The 22,153-nt window shown below is 43.3% G+C and overlaps 1 protein-coding gene across 4 annotated transcripts in view; it reads left to right on the top strand.

Moving 5' to 3' along the window:
- LOC124721188 (GTPase-activating protein and VPS9 domain-containing protein 1) overlaps positions 1 to 22,153 on the top strand; it is a 362,758-nt gene that overhangs the window by 284,207 nt on the left and 56,398 nt on the right. For all 4 annotated transcript variants that reach the window (XM_047246031.1, XM_047246029.1, XM_047246032.1 and 1 more), the window contains one exon: positions 17,030 to 17,241. In XM_047246031.1, coding sequence (XP_047101987.1) covers positions 17,030 to 17,241 — 212 coding nt within the window. The remainder of the gene's footprint in view (positions 1 to 17,029; positions 17,242 to 22,153) is intronic.

Below are 22,153 nucleotides of genomic sequence, written 5' to 3'. Positions count from 1 at the left end.
TGGTGCTGTCGCACAGCATGTCCTGGCTGCTCTGATAGCCGAACTGCCGCCACCTTTTTTGCTGCTGGGCGATTTCAATGCCCACAACCCTCTATGGGGTGGGACTGTCTCCGATGTTCGCGGTAGGGCCGTGGAGCATGTGTTGGCTCAGCTCGACCTTAGCCTCTTGAACACCGGTGCTCCCACGCATTTCAGTGTGGCCCATGGCTCGTTCTCGGCCATCGATCTCTCTATTTGCAGCCCTGGCCTTGTCCCATCCCTCCACTGGAGAGTGCACCCTGACCTGTGTGGTAGTGACCATTTTCCCATCTATTTGTCACTGCCCCAGTGTCATTCTTCTGGGCGCTTGCCCCGCTGGGCTCTCCACAGGGCTGACTGGCCAGCTTTTACTTCCGCTGCAACCATTGAGTCTCCCCCACAGGGTGACATTGACGAGGTGGTCCGTGTTTTAACCATGTCCATCATTTCAGCGGCCGAGGCTTCCATCCCCTGTTCTTCTGGCCTCCCTCGGAGGAAGGCTGTCCCCTGGTGGTCGCCGGAGATTGCTGAGGCTATTCGCGACCGTAGGCGGGCTGTCCAGCGTCATAGGCGGCACCCGTCTCTGGAGACCCCCATCGCCTTTAAGAGGCTCCGTGCCTTTGCCCGTCGTCTTATTGCACGGCGTAAGCAGGAGTGCTGGGAGCGGTATGTTTCCTCCTTGGGCTCCCATGTTTCCCCCTCGCTCGTGTGGTCCCGGATACGGCGGATTTATGGACACCAGACCCCTACGGGTGTCCCTGGGATCTCTTTGGACGGCGCTGTGTGCACGGACGCTGCCGCCATTGCTGAACACCTTGCTGCGCACTTCGCTATGAGCTCTGCGACTGCAACTTATCCCCCCGCCTTTCGCTCTCTCAAGGAGCGGGCCGAGCAGACGCCATTATCGTTCCACACGCGTCGTTCTGAAACTTACAATGCTCCTTTCAGCGAGAGGGAATTCCTCGCTGCCCTCGCCGATTGCCCTGATACAGCACCAGGACCGGACTGCATCCACGCACAGATGCTGAAGCATCTCTCCAGGGACTGCCAGAGACACATTCTCGCGATATTTAATCGCATTTGGAGCGAAGGCGTGTTCCCGTCGCAATGGCGAGAGGGTGTTATTGTCCCCATCTTGAAGCCCGGTGCGGACCCCCTGGCGGTGGACAGCTATCGTCCCATTACCCTCACCAACGGTTTGTGCAAATTGCTCGAACGTATGGTGGGGCGGCGTTTGTGTTGGATCCTTGAGTCGCACGGTCTCCTCGCTCCATCCCAGGGTGGCCTCCGTCGGGGCCGGTCTGCAGTGGACAATTTGGTGCGGCTGGAATCTGCTGTCCGTACGGCCTTTGCCCGACGTCAGCATCTCGTTGCTGTATTTTTCGATCTGCGGAAGGCGTATGACACCACATGGAGGCATCACATCCTCGCCACGTTGCATGAGTGGGGTCTTCGTGGTCGGCTCCCGGCTTTTCTTCAAAGCTTTTTATTGCGCCGATCTTTCTGGGTGCAAGTCGGTGCCACCTCTAGTTCCTCTTATATACAGGAAAATGGGGTCCCGCAGGGCTCGGTGTTGAGCGTCTCCTTATTCCTAGTGGCCATGAATGGTCTGGCAGCAGCAGTAGGGTCGTCGGTGTCTCCTTCTTTGTATGCCGACGACTTCTGCATCTCCTTTAGCTCCACGACTACGGGAGTCGCCGAACGCAGGCTGCAAGTCGCCGTTCGCAAGGCAGCATCATGGGCTCTGACTCATGGTTTTCAGTTCTCTGTTGCCAAGACTCAAGTTATGCACTTCTGCAGGCGTCGGACGGTCCACCCTCATCCTGCACTTTACCTCGACGGCCACCTGTTTGAAGTGGTGGACACTTGCCGCTTCTTGAGACTTGAGTTTGATGCCCGGCTGACATGGGTTCCTCATGTTACTCAGCTGAAGCAAAAATGCTGGCGGCACCTCAACGCCCTCCGCTGCCTTAGCCACACGTCTTGAGGTGCAGATCGCTGCACGCTACTGCGATTGTACAGAGCCCTTGTGCAGTCCCGGCTTGATTATGGGAGCCTGGCCTATGGGTCTGCGTCACCCTCAGTCTTGAAGTTGTTAGACCCCATACATCACTGTGGGGTTCGGCTTGCAACTGGCGCTTTTCGCACCAGCCCCGTGGATAGTCTACTGGTGGAGGCCGGGGTTCCCCCGCTGCGGATTCGCCGCCATTGTCTGCTCGCCGACTATGCTGTCCACGTTCATTGCTCGCCAGACCATCCCAATCGTCGCCTGCTTTTCCCTGCTATGGTCCTCCATCTGCCCGAACGGCGACCTCGGTCTGGGCTTTCCGTAGCTGTCCGTGTCCAGTCCCTGCTGTCAGAACTGGGGTCATTCCCTCTTCTGCCTCCCTTCCGGGTCTGTACACCTACACCTCCCTGGTGTTTGTCCCGTCCGTCCGTCTGGATTTGGCGCAGGGACCTAAGGACTCGGTTCCGCCTGTGGCCCTCCGTCGCCGTTTTCTTGCGCTCCTCGCCTCATTTCCGGGCTGTGAGCCTGTCTACACTGATGGTTCCCTGGTTGATGGTCGCACTGCCTACGCTTTTGCTCACGCTGCCCATGTTGAACAGCACTCCTTGCCAGCTGGCTGTAGTGTTTTTACTGCAGAGCTGGTGGCCATCTTGCGCGCTCTTGAGCATATGCGTTCCTGCTCAGGTGCGTCCATCGTCATCTGCAGTGACTCCCTGAGCAGCCTCCAGGCCATCGACCGCTGCTATCCCTCTTCTCCTCTGGTGTCCTCTATTCGGGAGTCTGTTTCCACCATTACCCACTCTGGTCGTTCGGTGGTTTTTGTTTGGACGCCAGGTCACGTTGGCATCCCGGGGAACGAACGTGTTGACAGGCTGGCCAAAGGGGCGATAGACGCCCCAGCTTTGGAGATCGGCCTTACGGCTCGCGACCAGCAGCTGGTGTTGCGCCGTGTTGGGCTGTGGGCTGCTGAGTGGCGTGGCATGACAGCCCCGAATAAACTGCGGGCTGTCAAGGAGACGACCGCTGTGTGGCGTTCCTCCCTGCGGGCTTCTCGCAGGGACTCGGTGGTCCTGTGTCGGCTGCGCATCGGCCATACGTACCTGACGCACGGCCATCTGTTGTGTCAGGAGGACCCCTCCCCCCTGTGTCGGTGTGGGTCCCGGCTGACGGTCGGCCACATTTTGCTGGAGTGTCCTCGACTGCGCACACTCCGGCAATCTTTTAATCTCCTGGGCACTTTGGCTCTGGTTTTATCCGACGATGCCTCCATGGCTGATGACGTTTTAAATTTTATCCGTGGTAGTCCGTTTTATGGTTCGATTTAGGGAGGTCCTGCACCTTTCCCTTTCTGTGTCTTTTGTCCTTGTGTCTGTTGCTGTTCTGGTGTGCCGTGAGATGGTTGACTCTTTCCCATTTTTGTTCTCGTGGTCAGTCAACCAGTCTCCGGCCATCTTCCTTTCTTCTGTTTCTTTCTGTCTGGTGTTCCTCTGTCCTGTTCTTGTCTGTAGTGTTTGTTGCTGCATTTGTGTTCTTTTAGCGCCTGGGGGGACGTCTCCTCCCCCTTTGGTTTTTTACCTGCTCCGTCGATTTTCGGCTCGCCTGATTTTGGAATGGGGGCTGATGACCTTCGCTGTTTAGTCCTCCTTAAACATCCCAACAACCACCACCACCACCTGTCTGTGATGCAGCGTCAAGGGTAACCGCAGCCACGGTCTCCGAGCTGATAGTCCATGCTGCTGCAAACGTCGTCGAACTGTTCGTGCAGATGGTTGTTGTCTTGCAAACGTCCCCATCTGTTGACTCAGGGATCGAGACATGGCTGCATGATCCATTACAGCTATGCGGATAAGATGCCTGTCATCTCAACTGCTAGTGATACGAGGCCGTTGGGATCCAGCACGGCATTCTGTATTTCCCTCCTGAACCCACCGATTCCATATTCTGCTAACAGTCATTGGATCTTGACTAACGTGAGCAGCAATGTCATGATAATATAAACCGCAATTGCGATAGGCTACAATCCGACCTGTATCAAAGTCGGAAAGGTGATGGTACGCATGTCATCTTCGTGGTGTAGCAATTTCAATGGCCAGTAGTGTAGTTTCATTAGCCTGTACTCATTCATTCAGAAGAGTTGTCCAAAGAAAGTTAATCATCGCTTTACCATTACTTCTGATATCTTCTATATATTTTTGTAGAATTCCTTGTTACTTTTTATTTTCCAACCATTTATAGTTTGTATGCTCCCATTATTTTCCTAATAATTCATCTTTCAAGCATCTGTATCCTGTGCAGCTTATGGTTCATTGTTAAGAACTAACATGAATATAAAGATCATCATCTTATCATTGTGTCATTGTGTTTTAGTTTTGTTTAGAGAGAGAGAGAGAGAGAGAGAGACATTGAAACATTCCACGTGGGAAAAATATATCTAAAACAAAGATGATGTGACTTACCAAACGAAAGTGCTGGCAGGTCGATAGTCACACAAACATACACACAAAATTCAAGCTTTTGCAACAAACGGTTACTTCATCAGGAAAGTGGGAAGGAGAGGAAAGACGAAAGGATGTGGGTTTTAAGGGAGAGGGTAAGGAGTCATTCCAGTCCCGGGAGCGGAAAGACTTACCTTAGGGGGAAAAAAGGACAGGTATACACTCACACACACACACACACACACACACACACACACACACACACACACACACACACATCCATCCGCACATACACAGACACAAGCAGACATTTGTAAAGGCTAAGAGTTTGGGCAGAGATGTCAGTCGAGGCGGAAGTACAGAGGCAAAGATGTTGTTGAAAGACAGGTGAGGTATGAGCGGCGGCAAATTGAAATTAGAAATTAGCGAATATTGAGGCCTGGTGGATAACGAGAAGAGAGGATATACTGAAGGGCAAGTTCCCATCTCCGGAGTTCTGACAGGTTGGTGTTAGTGGGAAGTATCCAGATAACATGGACCGTGTAACACTGTGCCAAGATGTGCTGGCCGTGCACCAAGGCATGTTTAGCTACAGGGTGATCCTCATTACCAACAAACACTGTCTGCCTGTGTCCATTCATGCGAATGGACAGTTTGTTGCTGGTCATTCCCACATAGAAAGCTTCACAGTGTAGGCAGCTCAGTTGGTAAATCACGTGGGTGCTTTCACACGTGGCTCTGCCTTTGATCGTGTACACCTTCCGGGTTACAGGACTGGAGTAGGTGGTGGTGGGAGGGTGCATGGGACAGGTTTTACACCGGGGGCAGTTACAAGGGTAGGAGCCAGAGGGTAGGGAAGGTGGTTTTGGGATTTCATAGGGATGAACTAAGAGGTTACGAAGGTTAGGTGATGAACTAAAAGGTTACGAAGGTTAGGTGGATGGCGGAAAGACACTCTTGGTGGAGTGGGAAAAACACACACACACACACACACACACACACACACACACACACACTTACTCCCTCAATTTTGTGTGTTTGTCTTTCTTTATTTTGGTGCATTATTCATATTTTTCATGAATTAGGTTTTACAGTTGAAATTTTGAGATTCAGTTGTACTCACAGCTCTCTCTCCTCCTCCTCTTCTTCTTCCCCCCCCCCCCCCCCCCCCCCCCCCCCGCCCCCCTCCCCCCGCCCCAAGAGTACTTAATTTAGAAATTGCTTGTGTCATATTTTCTGAAAGCATTGCAAACACATCTGCAAAAGCCAGACAGTTTACCTTAATTCCATTTGCTTTCCTTCCCAGAATTAATTTTATGATGTTTTAATCCCAAAATTTCAGAACCTTATAATATTCTAAAACATATTTGAACAGTAAAGTTGATAAACCATTTTTATTTATTTAAAGTGACTGAACTACAACTCCTATAAATTTGATTTGAGAATTCATATTTGTTGGAGTTTCTTGTATTATATTTGCTAATTTTGTTTTAAGACTGTATTCTTTAATTGATCCTTCAAGAACATGTTTAAAAATTTTGGTAATAATTTCTACTAATTATTATTTGTGGTTAAATTTTCTTGTATTTCTATCAGCTGGGATTTTTCAAAGGCTCTTTTGATATTTGAGAATATTTTTGAAGTTTCTTTTATTTACTGTCTAAATTGTTCTCAGTGTCCTTTTTTATCTGAACATCTCCATTTTGAGCTCTTTGTTATACTGTATCTTCACTCTACTCATTCCACCTTTTCTTCTTTCTATTCCTGGCCAATTATATTATTTTCTCTGCCAGATTAGTAATTTGGACCTGGATTTAGTTGTCTCAATTTCTTCACTAAGTTCTTCTGTATTTACTGTTGAAACCTACTGGAGTTGTATCTGAATACTTTCAGGGTTTTCTTTTTGTTTTAGATGAGACAAATTGAATCTGAGCCTTGGAGAAATAATAATCTGAATCTTAGTCCCGATTTTTGATCACCTACATAATTTCCTTTATATTGTGAAATTATTTTGCGACATCAGATACTGGTCACCCCATGTTGTGCACCAAAACTGTAGTGAATTTGAGAAATTAAATGAAATCAAACACAGAGGGTACAAAATTAAGGGGTTCATGTATGAATATAAGACTGCTTATATGTTCAAAACATGAAAGAAATATATTTATTTTCATGCTGTTTACACAAAACAAAACAGAATTATAAATCTCAGGGCCCATTTGACAGGGCGTGGACACAATTCGGTCATTAAGGGGAAGGAGGCGGGAACAAATCGTCTCACCATTCTCGTTATTGTTCGTTGTATACTGCTGTCAGGCAGGCGGTGTGGCGTGTCGCATCGGGGCTGTGCTGCATGGGTTGGCTGTCCTCATTAGCAATCGTGGCTGTGCGGTGGGTCCCAGGTACGATCTCTGCGTTATCGAAAGGCATATGTCGGCGATGGGTGGGAGAGCGCCCATGTCCTCTCGCTTCTGTGGTGTCTCCATGACTTCCTTTTCGCTTCTCATCCATCTTTCAACTCAACTCCTCTTTGAAACATTATTCCTTTCAGCACTGTCATTGGCGAATGAAATTTTCAAAGTAGCCCAATGACAGGTCACCTTTTCATCGCCACACCTCTCCCCACATGGTAGAAATCTTCTGTCTGGTGTGGGCCTCGTGAATTGGCATCTTTCTCACGATTTCACATTCTTAAGATGTTCTCCTGCATTCTGAGGCTGTTGGGAGAGCAGCTACACAACACTTCTTTATAACTGCTCTCTCTGCGTGCCCCCTGGACAGATTCGTGTTTGGACTCCGTCTTAAAATCTGCGGCATCTGTCATTTACAAGGAATGTCCTCACTGTTGAGGAAAACATCACCTTAAGAATTATGGCTTCTTTCAGATGCGTCCCTGCGTCAATTCCCCCCCCCCCTTTCCCTGCCCCCCTCCCCCCCCGCCTCTCCGTCCCTCCTCCCCCCAACGCTCCTCCCTGTGCCCATGGGGTGCTGGAATTGTCATTGCCAGCACATCCTTGTTTTCTAAGGCAGTTAAAATGACTTCCGCAAGTCCAGAAGAAATCAGATGCTTTCGCGTGTATGTTCTTGTCATTCCATACTAATGGCTGCAAGTGTTCATCAGCTCTCGGCATGCTTCTCATTGTCAGATGGACCCATCACATCATGCCCCTTCTTGAGCGAGGCAAGGACATTCGCCTGGCCTCCCGCTGTGTACTTGCACAATGACTGCACCGAGGGCTCACCCCAGGGAGTCTGGCCCATTCCTCCTCTATGGCTGCTCGTGGCAACTTAGTGAAAGTGGCTGTGATATTACAATATTCTTTTCAGATACGGCTGTATGATCTAGTTGAAATTCTATAACAGTAATGGCAATTCCTGGATGCAGCAGTATGTTAAACAAGTGAAAGGCAACCACTTACCTACAGTGGACCGATGTGTGGACCACAGAAACACATAACAGGAAACAGCATTCGCAATATCGTTTTCATCTAGCGTGATTTGAGAAGCATTACTTCCAAAGTAAGTTTCCTTTCACACAAGATGAATTACGTATGAGAATGTGCAATGAATTTCTTAAATCACATAGCGTTAGACTCTCATTCAAAACTTAACACTGAGGACCAGCCACTTAGAAAATTTCTGGGCCCAGAAGACCAACCTTTTCTGACATTATTTTAAATTTTACTGGCACATTTTATTTAATATATACTAAAGGATAACAATGCTAAAAATGACCAAGCATCAAGGTTAGTTTTCATGTTTATTTTAGTTCTTTCATAGATTACAAATTATGCAGTATTGATGTGAAAAAGTACAGTTATCCTTTCAGACAAGTGTGAAGTGAGTTCTTGCACAATTTCACATGTAACTGGCTTTTCTGTGGAAAAGTCAAAGTGCTCAATGGAACATGTATTCAGCCAGGTATCCCATGAAATTTTCGGTGCACAGCAGTGAAATTTGTAATCGTGCTTGTGAGCAATATTCAGCTGCCCTAATTTAAGCTGTGCTCTTAGGGTGCTGCCTAGCCATGCCCTAGCAATAAAAAAAAATTAAAAAAAAAGCGTAATGCCCAATATTATATGTGAAACCTAGCTTTTCTTGTAGCTATACTGTATGTATATTAAGTGGAACGATGAACTTTACCCATTTGTGTGAGGGAACTACTTAACAATGATGTTGTAATTGACAGACTACATATTTTCTGAATATCTGCTATCATTGGCTGGCAAAATCACGTGACAAGAGCTGCGACTGACTGAGCAAAGTGCATTGCAATCTCAATTTCAGTGCCTCGGAAGCTACTGTGCTGTATTTGTGGGAATGCTTGTTTATACTTCGGTAATATGAAAATATGAAGTGTAAATGTTTTCGTGCATCAAAGATCTTTCCAAAATGCTTTGTTTTGTGCTGGTTTTCATTTCCTAAAGTGCTGGGAATTTCTGTGCCGGTATTTAAAATCTTCACCATGCAAAGGATTGACAAGTTTTACAGGTCGAAGGAAAAGAGTATTATCACTTAACATGGAAAAATGTGCTTTCGTCAGGTGTCTAGAGTATTTTTAACTGAGAAAATCTGTCCCTCCCACTCTGCATATGCATCCTACTATAGCAAAAATACACACATTCACACACACAATGACACACATACAGAAACGCTCCCTCCCGTGCTCACAGTGAGACTAAATGTAGATAATCAATAAGTGGAAGCATTTACCTGACCTTATGGAGGTGGGGAGGGGCAGGGAAGGACACAAAGAAGGGGTAGCGAGTAAGAGGCAGGTCTTTGGACATATGACTCTGCTGCCCCATGGCAAAATGGAAGGAATAAAGAGGGTAAATTAAAAAGAGCTATTGGAAGAGGGAGGAGGGAGGGTGGAAAAAAGGAGGGGAAAGTGGACAAGAGAGAGAGAGAGAGAGAGAGAGAGAGAGAGAGAGAGAGAGAGAGAGAGAGAGGGGACTGGGAGAATACAGTGCACAATCAGGATGGGGAAGGAGTGGTGTGGATGGAAGAGAGAAGGAAAAAGGTAAGGTGAGGCAGTGGAAACATGCTAACGGAGATTTGAGTCGGGGTGTGCAAGAATGTAGGATATGCTGGAAGTGCATATCAAAATGATCCCAAAGTGAAGCAGCTGTTAAAGTAATTTATGTTGTGGTGTGAAGCATGTTCAGCTACTGAATGGTCAAGATTGCATTTTGCAACAGTTTGGTGGTGGCCATTAAAGCGAGTAGACGGTTGGTTACCTGGCATGCCCAAATAGAAGGCTGTACAGAAATTGCTGTATAGCTGAAACCTAACATGGCTGTTTAAACAAGTTGTTGTTGTTGTTGTTGTTGTTGTCTTCAGTCCTGAGACTGGTTTGATGCAGCTCTCCATGCTACTCTATCCTGTGCAAGCTGCTTCATCTCCCAGTACTTACTGCAACTTACATCCTTCTGAATCTGCTTAGTGTATTCATCTCTTGGTCTCTCTCTACGATTTTCACCCTCCACGCTGCCCTCCAATGCTAAATTTGTGATCCCTTGATGCCTCAGAACATGTCCTACCAACCGGTCCCTTCTTCTTGTCAAGTTGTGCCACAAACTCCTCTTCTCCCCAATTCTATTCAATACCTCCTCATTAGTTATATGATCTACCCATCTAATCTTCAACATCCTTCTGTAGCACCACATTTCGAAAGCTTCTATTCTCTTCTTGTCCAAACTATTTATTGTCCATATTTCACTTCCATACATGGCTACACTCCATACAAATACTTTCAGAAATGAATTCCTCACACTTAAATCAATACTCGATGTTAACAAATTTCTCTTCTTCAGAAACACTTTCCTTGCCGTTGCCAGTCTACATTTTATATCCTCTCTACTTCGACCATCATCAGTTATTTTGCTACCCAAATAGCAAAACTCCTTTACTACTTTAAGTGCCTTATTTCCTAATCTAATTCCCTCAGCATCACCTGACTTAATTCGACTACATTCCATTATCCTCGTTTTGCTTTTTTTTGATGCTCATCTTATATCCTCCTTTCAAGACACTGTCCATTCCGTTCAACAGCTCTTCCAAGTCCTTTGGTGTCTCTGACAGAATTACAATGTCATCAGCGAACCTCTATGTTTTCATTTCTTCTCCATGGACTTTAATACCTACTCCGAATTTTTCTTTTGTTTCCTTTACTGCTTGCTCATTATACAGATTGAATAACATCAGGGACAGGCTACAACCCTGTCTCACTCCCTTCCCAACCACTGCTTCCCCTTCATGTCCCTCGACTCTTATAACTGCCATCTGGTTTCTGAACAAATTGTAAATAGCATTTCGCTCCCTGTATTTTACCCCTGCCACATTTAGAATTTGAAAGAGAGTATTCCAGTGAACATTCTCAAAAGCTTTCTCTAAGTCTACAAATGCTAGAAATGTAGGTTTGCCTTTCCTTAATCTATTTTCTAAGATAAGTCGTAGGGTCAGTATTGCCTCATGTGTTCCAACATTTCTGCGGAATCCAAACTGATCTTCGCCGAGGTCGGCTTCTACCAGTTTTTCCATTCGTCTGTAAAGAATTCGCATTAGTATTTTGCAACTGTGATTTATTAAACTGATAGGTCGGTAATTTTCACATCTGTCAACACGTGCTTCCTTTGGAATTGGAATTATTATATTCTTCTTGAAGTCCGAGGGTATTTCGCCTGTCTCGTACATCTTGCTCACCAGATGGTAGAGTTTTGTCAGGACTGGCTCTCCCAAGACCGTCAGTAGTTCTAATGGAATGTTGTCTACTTCCGGGGCCTTGTTTCGACTCAGGTCTTTCAGTGCTCTGTCAAACTCTTCACGCAGTATCGCATCTCCCATTTCATCTTCATCTACATCCTCTTCCATTTCCATAATACTTTCCTCAAGTACATCGCCCTTGTATAGACCCTCTATATACTCCTTCCATCTTTCTGCATTCCCTTCTTTGCTTAGAACTGGCTTTCCATCTGAGCTCTTGATAATCATACAAGGGGTTCTCTTTTCTCCAAAGGTCTCTTTAATTTTCCTGTAGGCAGTATCTATCTTACCCCTAGTGAGATAAGCCTCTACATCCGTACATTTGTCCTCTAGCCATCCCTGCTTAGCCATTTTGCACTTCCTGTCGATCTCATTTTTGAGACGTTTGTATTCCTTTTTGCCTGCTTCATTTACTGCGTTTTTATATTTTCTCCTTTCATCAATTAAATTCAATATTTCTTCTGTTACCCAAGGATTTCTACTAGCCCTCGTCTTTTTACCTACTTGATCGTCTGCTGCCTTCACTACTTCATCCCTCAGAGCTACCCATTCTTCTTCTACTGTATTTCTTTCCCCCATTCCTGTCAGTTGTTCCCTTACGCTATCCCTGAAACTCTGTACAACCTCTGGTTCTTTCAGTTTATCCAGGTCCCATCTCCGTAAATTCCCACCTTTTTGCAGTTTCTTCAGTTTTAATCTACAGTTCATAACCAGTAGATTGTGGTCAGAATCCACATCTGCCCCTGGAAATGTCTTACAATTTAAAACCTGGTTCCTAAATCTCTGTCTTACCATTATATAATCTATCTGATACCTTCTAGTATCTCCAGGATTCTTCCATGTATACAACCTTCTTTTATGATTCTTGAACCAAGTGTTAGCTATGATTAAGTTATGCTCTGTGTAAAATTCTACCAGACGGCTTCCTCTTTCATTTCTCTCCCCCAATCCATATTCACCCACTATGTTTCCTTCTCTCCCTTTTCCTACTCTCGAATTCCAGTCACCCATGACTATTAAATTTTCGTCTCCCTTCACTACCTGAATAATTTCTTTTATCTCGTCATACATTTCATCTATTTCATCATCATCTGCAGAGCTAGTTGGCATATAAACTTGTACTACTGTAGTAGGCATGGGCTTCGTGTCTATCTTGGCCACAATAATGCGTTCTCTATGCTGTTTGTAGTAGCTTACCTGCACTCCTATTTTTTTATTCATTATTAAACCTACTCCTGCATTACCCCTACTTGATTTTGTATTTATAACCCTGTATTCACCTGACCAAAAGTCTTGTTCCTCCTGCCACCGAACTTCACTAATTCCCACTATTTCTGACTTCAACCTATCCATTTCCCTTTTTTAAATTTTCTAACCTACCTGCCCGATTAAGGGATCTGATATTCCACGCTCCGTTCCGTAGAACGCCAGTTTTCTTTCTCCTGATAATGACGTCCTCTTGAGTAGTCCCCGCCCGGAGATCCGAATGGGGGACTATTTTACCTCCGGAATATTTTACCCTGGAGGACACCATCATCATTTAACCATATAGTAAAGCTGTATGCCCTCGGGAAAAATTACGGCTGTAGTTTCCCCTTGCTTTCAGCCGTTCGCAATACCAGCACAGCAAGGCCGTTTTGGTTAGTGTTGCAAGGCCAGATCAGTCAATCATCCAGACTGTTGCCCCTGCAACTACTGAAAAGGCTGCTGCCCCTCTTCTGGAACCACACGTTTGTCTGGTCTCTCAACAGATACCCCTCCGTTGTGGTTGCACCTACGGTATGGCAATCTGTATCGCTGAGGCACGCAAGCATCCCCACCAACGGCAAGGTCCATGGTTCATGGGGGTAGGGTTTAAACAAGTAGCCCTTCATTTTATTGGGTAGGAGATACCTATGACTGGCTTGTGGTAGAAGGTGGTGATGGGGTGTCTGGGTGGGTGTATGAGACAGGTCTTGCACCTAAACCGACCACATGGGATGTCCCATTCGGTGCAGGGTGTGGAGTAGGATTGCGCTAGGGGTGGACAAGGATATTCTGTGGGTTGGGTGGGTAGTGGAACACTATTTTGAGTGATATGGGTAGGATTTCCCTCATCTTGGGGCACAGTGAGAGGTAGCCCAACTCCAGGTGGAGGAAGTGGTAGAGCTTTTCAAGGCCAAGATGATACCGAGTTACCAGAAGTGTGCTGGTCGGTGGTTAATTAACAGGTTTACTGGTGTCAAAGGAGCAGATAGAATTGGAGATTTCTTTGTGAATGAGTTGGATAGGGCATTATGCTGGAATAATTGTAGGTCAGCAGCTTCCTTTAATTGGTACAACAAAAAACCAGCCAATGCTTCAGCTCTCACTTTTTTTTATTTATTCAATCACTAGTTTCAGGCCAGGACTCATTTTGAAAGTGGGTTCTGGCCCAAAACTAGTCATCAAGTGAATAAAAAGAGTGAGACTTGCAACTTTGGCTGGTTTTTCATTGTACTGAATAGACATTGTCAGTAAAGGCTTTGGAAAAATTGGCGGTCTATTTTGACAATTCCTGCTTTCCATTGCAGATGTGGCATCCACTGGTGGCAAGGCTCTTAGGGAGAGACTTTTTGATATGCAATGGGTAACTGCTTTCAAAGTGGAGGTACTTTTGATGGTTGGTGTGCTTTGTTTGACATTCTGATGTCAAGGAATGTGGTTTGATGAGGTAAGGAGGACCAGGTGTAGGTGTTCAGGTTATGGAGGGAAGAGCAATTGTTTTCCTTGTCATGAGTCCAGATCCTAAAAATGTCACAGTGATCTGAACCAGATAAGAGTTTCTAGATTGTTGACTGGATTGGAAATGGCATTCTATGTGGGCATGACAAGTAACCAGCTGACTGCTCACATGAGTGGCAACTGCCAAACTGTGGCAAACCACAAACTTGACCATCGAGTTGCAAAACGTGGTGTGCACCACAACACATATGAGTTCAACAGCTGTTCCATTATACAGGCCGTTTGGATACTCCCTTCCAGCACAAGTTTCTCTGAACTATGCAGATGAAATTCTCTCTCCAGCATATCTTGTGTTCTTACACTCTCTGCTTATCTGTTCTCAATGCCTTACCATACCTTCTCCCTTCTCTCCACAACACGCCTGTCTTGTCCTGATCATGCCTGCCTTCTCCCATCAAACTTAACCTCCCAATTCTTTCCCTCTCCCCCCTCACACCCCCACAACCTCTCCCCTTCTCGCTCTATCACCCTCTGTCTGTTTAGTAAGAAGTTTTCCATGAATAGTTGACCAAGAACTTATGTAGACAACACACATTCACTATATTACATTCTTCAATTTTGGTGAACTGCAGAGGCTTTGCTCCTCTGCCGTGCTTATGCTGTATGCATTGTGCACTGACTTGGAGAGACCCTGTTGCATGTCTGCTCTGTCACTGCTGCATGCAGTATTCGGCAGGCCTAAACAAGTCATCTCTTTTTTATCTGCCTCTTCACAAGCCCTTTAATCTTTACTACATCATCCAGTTCTTGTCCCTGGAGATTGTGTTTCATTAGGCCAAACATGTAGAAGTTAAGAGTACAAATCAAACCTGTGTTGTGGTTGAGGTATAAGGAACAAAGCTGATTTGCTGAGCAACTGATGTTGACAAAATGACGCGAGACCGCTTATTGTATGGCAAATGTGGATTTCTTTCAGATTCTTGTGTGGTATTTCAAGCATCTCAACAGTCCTAGTGCACTGCACGTAGATGATGGTATGACAGCATTGACACTGTAACTTTATGCCAATCACCAATCCTTATTAAGGTGTGGAGGAGATGGCACCATGCCATATGGCAACATTATGTTACCTGTATTTGTGGACAATAATTGCTTCTAGTATATTAGATCAAACTTCCACCTGCATCCCTCTCACATCTGGTGCCAAAAGCCAGGGTAGCCACTGTGCACACACTTTCAGAAATCTTAAGCATTTCATTATCTTAAGCTCATCATTGTTACCACAGTTTAGAGTTGTGAAGTTAGTGCACTAATTGTGATATATACGATATAGCAGGGCATGTGTCATTCAGAAGTGAGATGCAATGTTCTTTCAGACATGTATGCATGTGTGAAGGTATATAGGTGCTGCAGCAACTATAACCAATGTGAAATACATTAAATGTATTTGTAGGTGCAAAAATGGACAACCATCAGCTATATAATGGAATAACAACAACGAAAATTTGTGCTGAACCAGAACTCAAACGTTGATTTTCCACTTATTGCAAGTGGTCACCATACCATTAGGCATTGTAATTATGAACAACACAGGCACAGCAGTATCATATTTATCTGCCAACAGTGGGCAAGTGACTTTCAATTAAAATGTCTGTTCTGTACAGGCATATACATAATGAATGTATGAGTGCAGGTTGTGGGCACATGGTTGACTACATATGAAGGTTTGGATCTGGCCATCAGTCATGCTCGGATAGCCCAATGGTGAAGCAATAGCTTGTGATAGCGAGAAATCTGGGTTCTAGTCTTGGTCCTGTACAAATTTTCAGTGTTTTCATTACATTACACAGCTGATGGTTGTCCTTATTTGCAGCTGTGAATACATTTCATGTAACTGTGATATGTCCATTTGTGTGAATCATCTCTCTGATAACTCATGTCTGCCACAGCACTGTCTGTCTCTAATGCTAGAAGTCTCTTATATAAATTCCTTCAGCTATATATTCACATTTCTCTTGTCGTCGGTGTTATCTCCATAAATGTTTTGTTGGTGTCTTGTATGCGTTCTTCACCAAAAACTTAATCACACTTCTGCTTAGAATCCATTATTTTCTTCCAGTGAGAAAGTATGAAATACATATATGGGGGAAGAACCACTTTTAAGTAAATGTGCGATATCAACCATCTGTGCAGTTAATAAAGAGGTTATGGATCTTATGAACCTTGTAGCTACTGCTTTCAGGCATCTTGATATTAACACTTCATAGTGTAGAAATTACCTCTCCTACCTTGACACCTCAATTTTTAGGAAAATGTACATGAAGACTACTTTAGAGACATGCTCAAGAACTTTTGGAAGTAATTTTTGTTCATAGAGTAATTCATTGCAGCTGTAGTCTCTTTCTCAGTACACCATTGACCACTGGGTGCACTGATGGTTTAGAAATTTAGAGGAATTTCAGTGCTACCTTAAGGCATCAGTGTACATTATTGTAAGGTATCAGTGACAATATGAACACACTATAGCAAATTATCCGTTGAAATGATTGGAAAATATTGCGTAGTTGTGTGCTGCTTGAGGCGTTATTTTTGTATTATTTCCTACTTTTTGTTTTCTCTTTTTCCCTTTTAGGTACATAGTATATAGAAATTGTAATCCTGTAACTTTATTTCCTTCTTATTTTTGGGCGTTGAACTCATTTACTTGAATTTTAAATTATTTACGTTAGATAAAGTAATTAGCTGATACTTAAAAGTATTCACCACTACACTGAACTTAAAGTATACAAGTCAGCAGTTAAGATATTAGAAAATTTAATGACATCCGCTACCTCATCATGTTCTGCCTAAAACTAATAGGGTTTCAAAATACAAGCCGTGTAATCTGTTACTTTCCATTATAAAATGCTTCTCCTACTTTATGTGGTGGCATATAAAAGATTGATTCTTTGATTTCTTTTTCTCACAATTTTGAGCCAGTGATTTTCTTCAATTGAAGTAAATTTTATGACAGTTATTTTACCATAATATGCTAAAAATTTCGTTCACAATATTATGTTGTGCACAGGATAATGGCTGAAATGTGTTGTTCTTATTTCAGGCTGAGGGGCCGCATCCAGTGTGATAAAGAAGTTTGCAGCAGGTTCCTTGTATCTGTTATTGTTCAGATGTTCCTGGAAAGACGTGAACAACTTTTGCTCAGATTTCAGAATGAGTTTCAACAGTTGACACTAGCTGATGAAAAGACTGACTTGCTTGATAATTTTTTGCAAGCCCTGTTCATTGAAATGGAACAAGACCCAATGTGGCAAGGTAATTTCAAAATTATATATTTCTATTTGATATAATTTTTGCTTGCATTGCAGAAAGTATCTGTATTTTTTATTTTTTGACATTGTTGCTATACAACAACATTGTAAGTGCTTCCAAGGAAAAATGTAAGGAAATAATTTCCTCAACATAATCTATAGTACAAATAAATATGCTCCAAGGTAATCTTGGTAAAATTCCCTGTTTGTTTAATGCGTATGGCTTGCAGTCTTGTATTTTTGAAATACCTTATTTGTGCAGCTCCATTAGAGTCGTGTGGAGTTTTGGTAACTACCATACTGTTCCTTTGTTTGTAATGAGTGATATAACCAAAAAAGCTCATAAAGATCTATATTTGGACTGTAGTGGGACTTGAGAAGAATTCCCCCGCAATAATTAACAATTTTGTCCACAGTCAACAGCTGCAGTACTCGACAACAACACTCTTCGGATATCCCACTTCTACAGCAGTATGAATCACACTTCATGTAAAAGATAAAATTTCAGATTTTCTAATAAAATATACCCTTTTGCCTCAGCCTGTTCTATCATCAGTTCTATAGTCTTGCTCATGGTAGTGAAGAGAGAATACATAGAAATCAAACTAGGTACATGTGTCACTTACTGTCTGGAAAGAATTGCTAAGGGGTCAAGGGAATACCTATCTATCAAAGGGGTGGAGGTGAAAAGGCAGTGTGCAGCCCATGATGCACGAATCCTCATACTTCATTCATCTAGTATTTGAGAATGAGAGCACTTAGTGACTTGCAACAAACATTACATGTCATTTCAAACCTTTATCAAACTTGTTCTCACTGATAAAACTTCACAGAATGATGAAAGGAAAAAAGTTTAGTGCTTACTACATTTTCACTGTTAATCCAGTAAAACTGCCACATGAAGCATGCCATTTTAATTTATTACTTCAATCCGACCAGGTGTTGGATAGAGGGGAAACAAAGACTGTATTCACAGCACATTTTGCAGACAATATTTACAGATACTACTGATTTACCAACAGAAGTATATCATTGTATGACACACAGTTCAGGAGATAGCACATCAAATACTGAGATGCGTGAAAAACTGTGGTATTGTGCATGATGTATTAATTTATTACTTCTTTACTACTAACTCCATTCACAAGACGCTTTGCAGAGAGTATCCACATATATCCTGCTGAATGTACCTACAAAAATACATCATTGTACGACACATATTTCAGGAGATATGATGTCATAAACATTAAGAAGCATGAAAAACTGCTGCATCATTCATGACATACTAATTTACTATGTCTGGACTACTCACTCTTTGCACAACACATTTTGCAAGCTATAGACACATATGCTTGCAAAACTGTATCATTTTATGACACACAGTTCAGGAGATACGATGTCGTAATTTTTGAGCTGTGTGAAAATGAAGCTGCAAGGCAACATTCGCTAGAGGTACAGGTGAAGCATCTGTACAAATGCATGTGAAAATTTGAAATACATGTGAAATATAACTGACAAGTGTACATGGGCCATGCCATGGGTGAAAAGCTTATCCTAAGTCCCTGGAACGATTTATTACAATCTCAAAAGAAATGCTATGTGGATAAGGACCACCAGCCTGTTATAGGTGTGGGGTTGATAATGTGGAGAGGAAGTGCGAGGAGAATATGGACAGTCAGACAGAAGGGGACAGGGGTGAGGAGCAGATGAACTGACAGGAGGACAGTAAGTGATGGACAGATAGTGTGGGGTCGAGGAGGTGGATAGATTGAGGGCAGAAGCAGGAGATAGACAGAGAGGGCAGAGGAGGAGATGGACTAATAAAAGAATGGAATAAACACATACATGGGCAATGCAAGGTACTCAGCTAGTGTATATGAGGCTGTTCTCTGGTGTGAGCATTTCCATAATTTAAATTTTGCACCTACCTTGTAACACAGTTCATTATGTTTTGCTTGCTTTGTCAAGAAATGTGGAGCTTTACTCTACTTGTGGCTATATTATTAAAATTATTTTTCTATCCTGAAGCAGTTTGGAAACAAATGGAACGGTGGTTAGTGACAAACAAATGCCATAGCCATTTAACTGGGACCACATTTTTATTTTCATTGTATGGCAATAGGTGTAGGATCATGTAAGGTAACAACCGTAACTGGAGGTAGAAGAACATGTAACTTACTAATCTCCAAGGTGGTGGTTATATTTTTTGGGTTATTCACAAGGGTAGTTCAGAAAGTAAGTTCCGTTGGTAGTAAAACAGGAACTGAATACAGATAGGAGAAAGGACTTTATTTCACAAAAATCTGTAACGCTTACACTACTCTTCAGCATAGCCTGTATAATTTTACAGGCATTTCTCATAGTGTGGTTTATGTTTATGTATTCCTTCATCATAGAATGTTGCCTGTTGCCCTAAGAAGTTTAGGCACCCAGTGTGCACAAAGTTTATGAAAACCCAGTTTTTCAGTAACAATCTTATAAATTACTGTTCATGAAATTTGTGGAAGTTGACGAACAATTGCATTAGTCGTAAACCTATGTGTTTTCTTAATCGTTTCTTTGACTGCACTAACCAGTTCATCAGAAACTACAAATGGATGTCCCCGTCATTCTTCATCATGCACTTGATCATGCCCTTCCTTGCACTTACCTTCTCACCATTGAAGCACTCATAGCATTTTCTCCATAAACCTCGCAGATTTGTCTATGAATGTCATTTGGTTTAACATTCTTAGCATTCAGAAAACAAATCACAGATCTCAGTTCACACGCGGCGAGATTTTCGGTCAACAATGGCATTATAAACAATCACTATGAATGACTCGTGACACAGAGCAAGCTCGAAATGGCGTCATTTCATTCTGCTTGAACCAGAGGTACTACTGCACATGAGGGGAACTGCCATCATAGCAGTGCCATGGAGAAAAATTAAAACAGAACTTACTTTCAGAACTACCCTCATATGTCGTTATCGTTGTTTTATAGATATTTCAGGATGTCCTCCAAGAGTCTAATGAGCACACTCAGGATAGCTAACCAGCTAATCTGTTTAATTTATGAGTGCATACCCTTATACACAGTTACTACATTAACATTTTATATGGGCTATTACGGTGACTTTAATTCCTTTTTCAGAAAAAAAGTGTACTTATTTGAAAAAGTATGTCTTTTTCAATTTATAAATGTACACAGTCATCTCCTGTCAACTACTGTGACAGAAATGTGTTGCTTCAGCCTTACACATTTATAAATATTATGAATCTTTCACAATCTTGTGTAAGAAATTAAATTATTTGTCCACCTCATATGTTGTTGCCATACATTGACCTTACAAACTCCACCCCCCCCCCCCCCCCCCACACACACACACACACACACACACACACACACACAGAATGCCCTCTATTAACAGTGCAAGCTAACACAAGACTGTATTCCAAAGGTAAGTCCAGTCCACAAGGTACCAAGTTCCACCTATAACAAAACGAGTGCACAATAGTAGCACCAAAGCCAAACTGGTAGCACACTCACCACACACTCCACTGATCACATCACCACTGACTCAGAATGACCCTGGGCTGGCTTATATACCATATTCTGGTGTGGTCCCCCCAGAAGGCAGTGATGACCAGTGCCCTCTGGGTAGTGGTGCTGCAGTAGTCGAAAATAATGTTGCCCCAGCTATTCAGTATCCATAGTGTCATCGGGTGGCACCATGACAGAGACAAAGAAAATGGATAGAAAATTTAAAGTATAAATTAATTCTCCTAGCTTGTGGGACTATATGTTCCTTCTTTGGGGAGTAAAAACAAATAAATTGATTGGAGAAAAATGGAAAGAAGAGGTGGGGAGATAGGTCACTCATAACACAGACAAAGACATACAGACAGGAAACCTCTCTAAGGGCCCATTGAGGTGAGTGGGGCTGCGAGATGGGGGGATTTCAGCAGTTCCATCAGACGACACATGATGGCGCTGGGACTAGAAACTACCCAGGTAGCAGACAACAGGTAGTGAATGGCCCCACCACCACTTCCCCTCAAATGCCAGCACAGAGTAAAGTGATGCCCAAAAACAGTCCTGGCCTTTTTACAAATCGACATCAGTATAAACAGATGTTGTGGCACTGAAACTTGCAGCATCAACAAGCCAGTAGACACTACTGCTGGTTAGGCTGTTGCCACAAAGTATTTTCTGAAAGTGTTTTATACTCAGAAACAAAGCAGAAGTATTCTTTAACATTACAATTTGGCCCTTACGTCTCAGATATGGATCTTCTTCGTTACATGTTCTTTAATGTAGAGAAGAATGCATTTTGTGAGTGTACAGCTCTGTAAGAAAGAATACTATTAATTCATGGCGGCACTGTAAGCAAATCAAAGTAAGCAAATCAAGCTCTTAATGTACCAGTGTATTACTGTTGGTATTATGTTGGTATTCCATTAAATATTAATCATGTTTTCTTCAGTGTAGTACATTGGAATTGTTTCACTGATGATCGAAAAGATTTCACGCTGTCTCTGTCAGACCAATGTAAAAAGAAGTTGTTAGTCAATCTACAAGCCTCAGAAAACAAATTAGTTAAATGCCCTGACCTCTAACTCTATCACTACTAATGAATAACACATTGAGCATAATTAACAAGCTGAACATTATAGTTGTTCTGTCAATCAGCATGAGCTGAATAAAGCAGCAACTAGTTGCATAGTGATATTCAGGCAGCTTATTGAAACTTATGTAACTGGTCGATGTTTTTTTAACATTAACTTTGTATCAGAAGTCCTCTCAAATATGGATATAGTACATATCATTAATTGGAACACATGTTACTGTGTGGAATGCTTGTTAGCAGCTGCAGCTGTATGCAAAATTGTGCAATAGAATTTCACTGTGACTCTTTTTAGTAAAATTTTTTA

Source organism: Schistocerca piceifrons, chromosome X (assembly GCF_021461385.2).
Source record: "Schistocerca piceifrons isolate TAMUIC-IGC-003096 chromosome X, iqSchPice1.1, whole genome shotgun sequence".
NCBI lineage: Eukaryota > Metazoa > Arthropoda > Insecta > Orthoptera > Acrididae > Schistocerca > Schistocerca piceifrons.
Note: the sequence above shows the minus strand (reverse complement) of the source record. Positions and strands in the feature narration are given on the sequence as shown.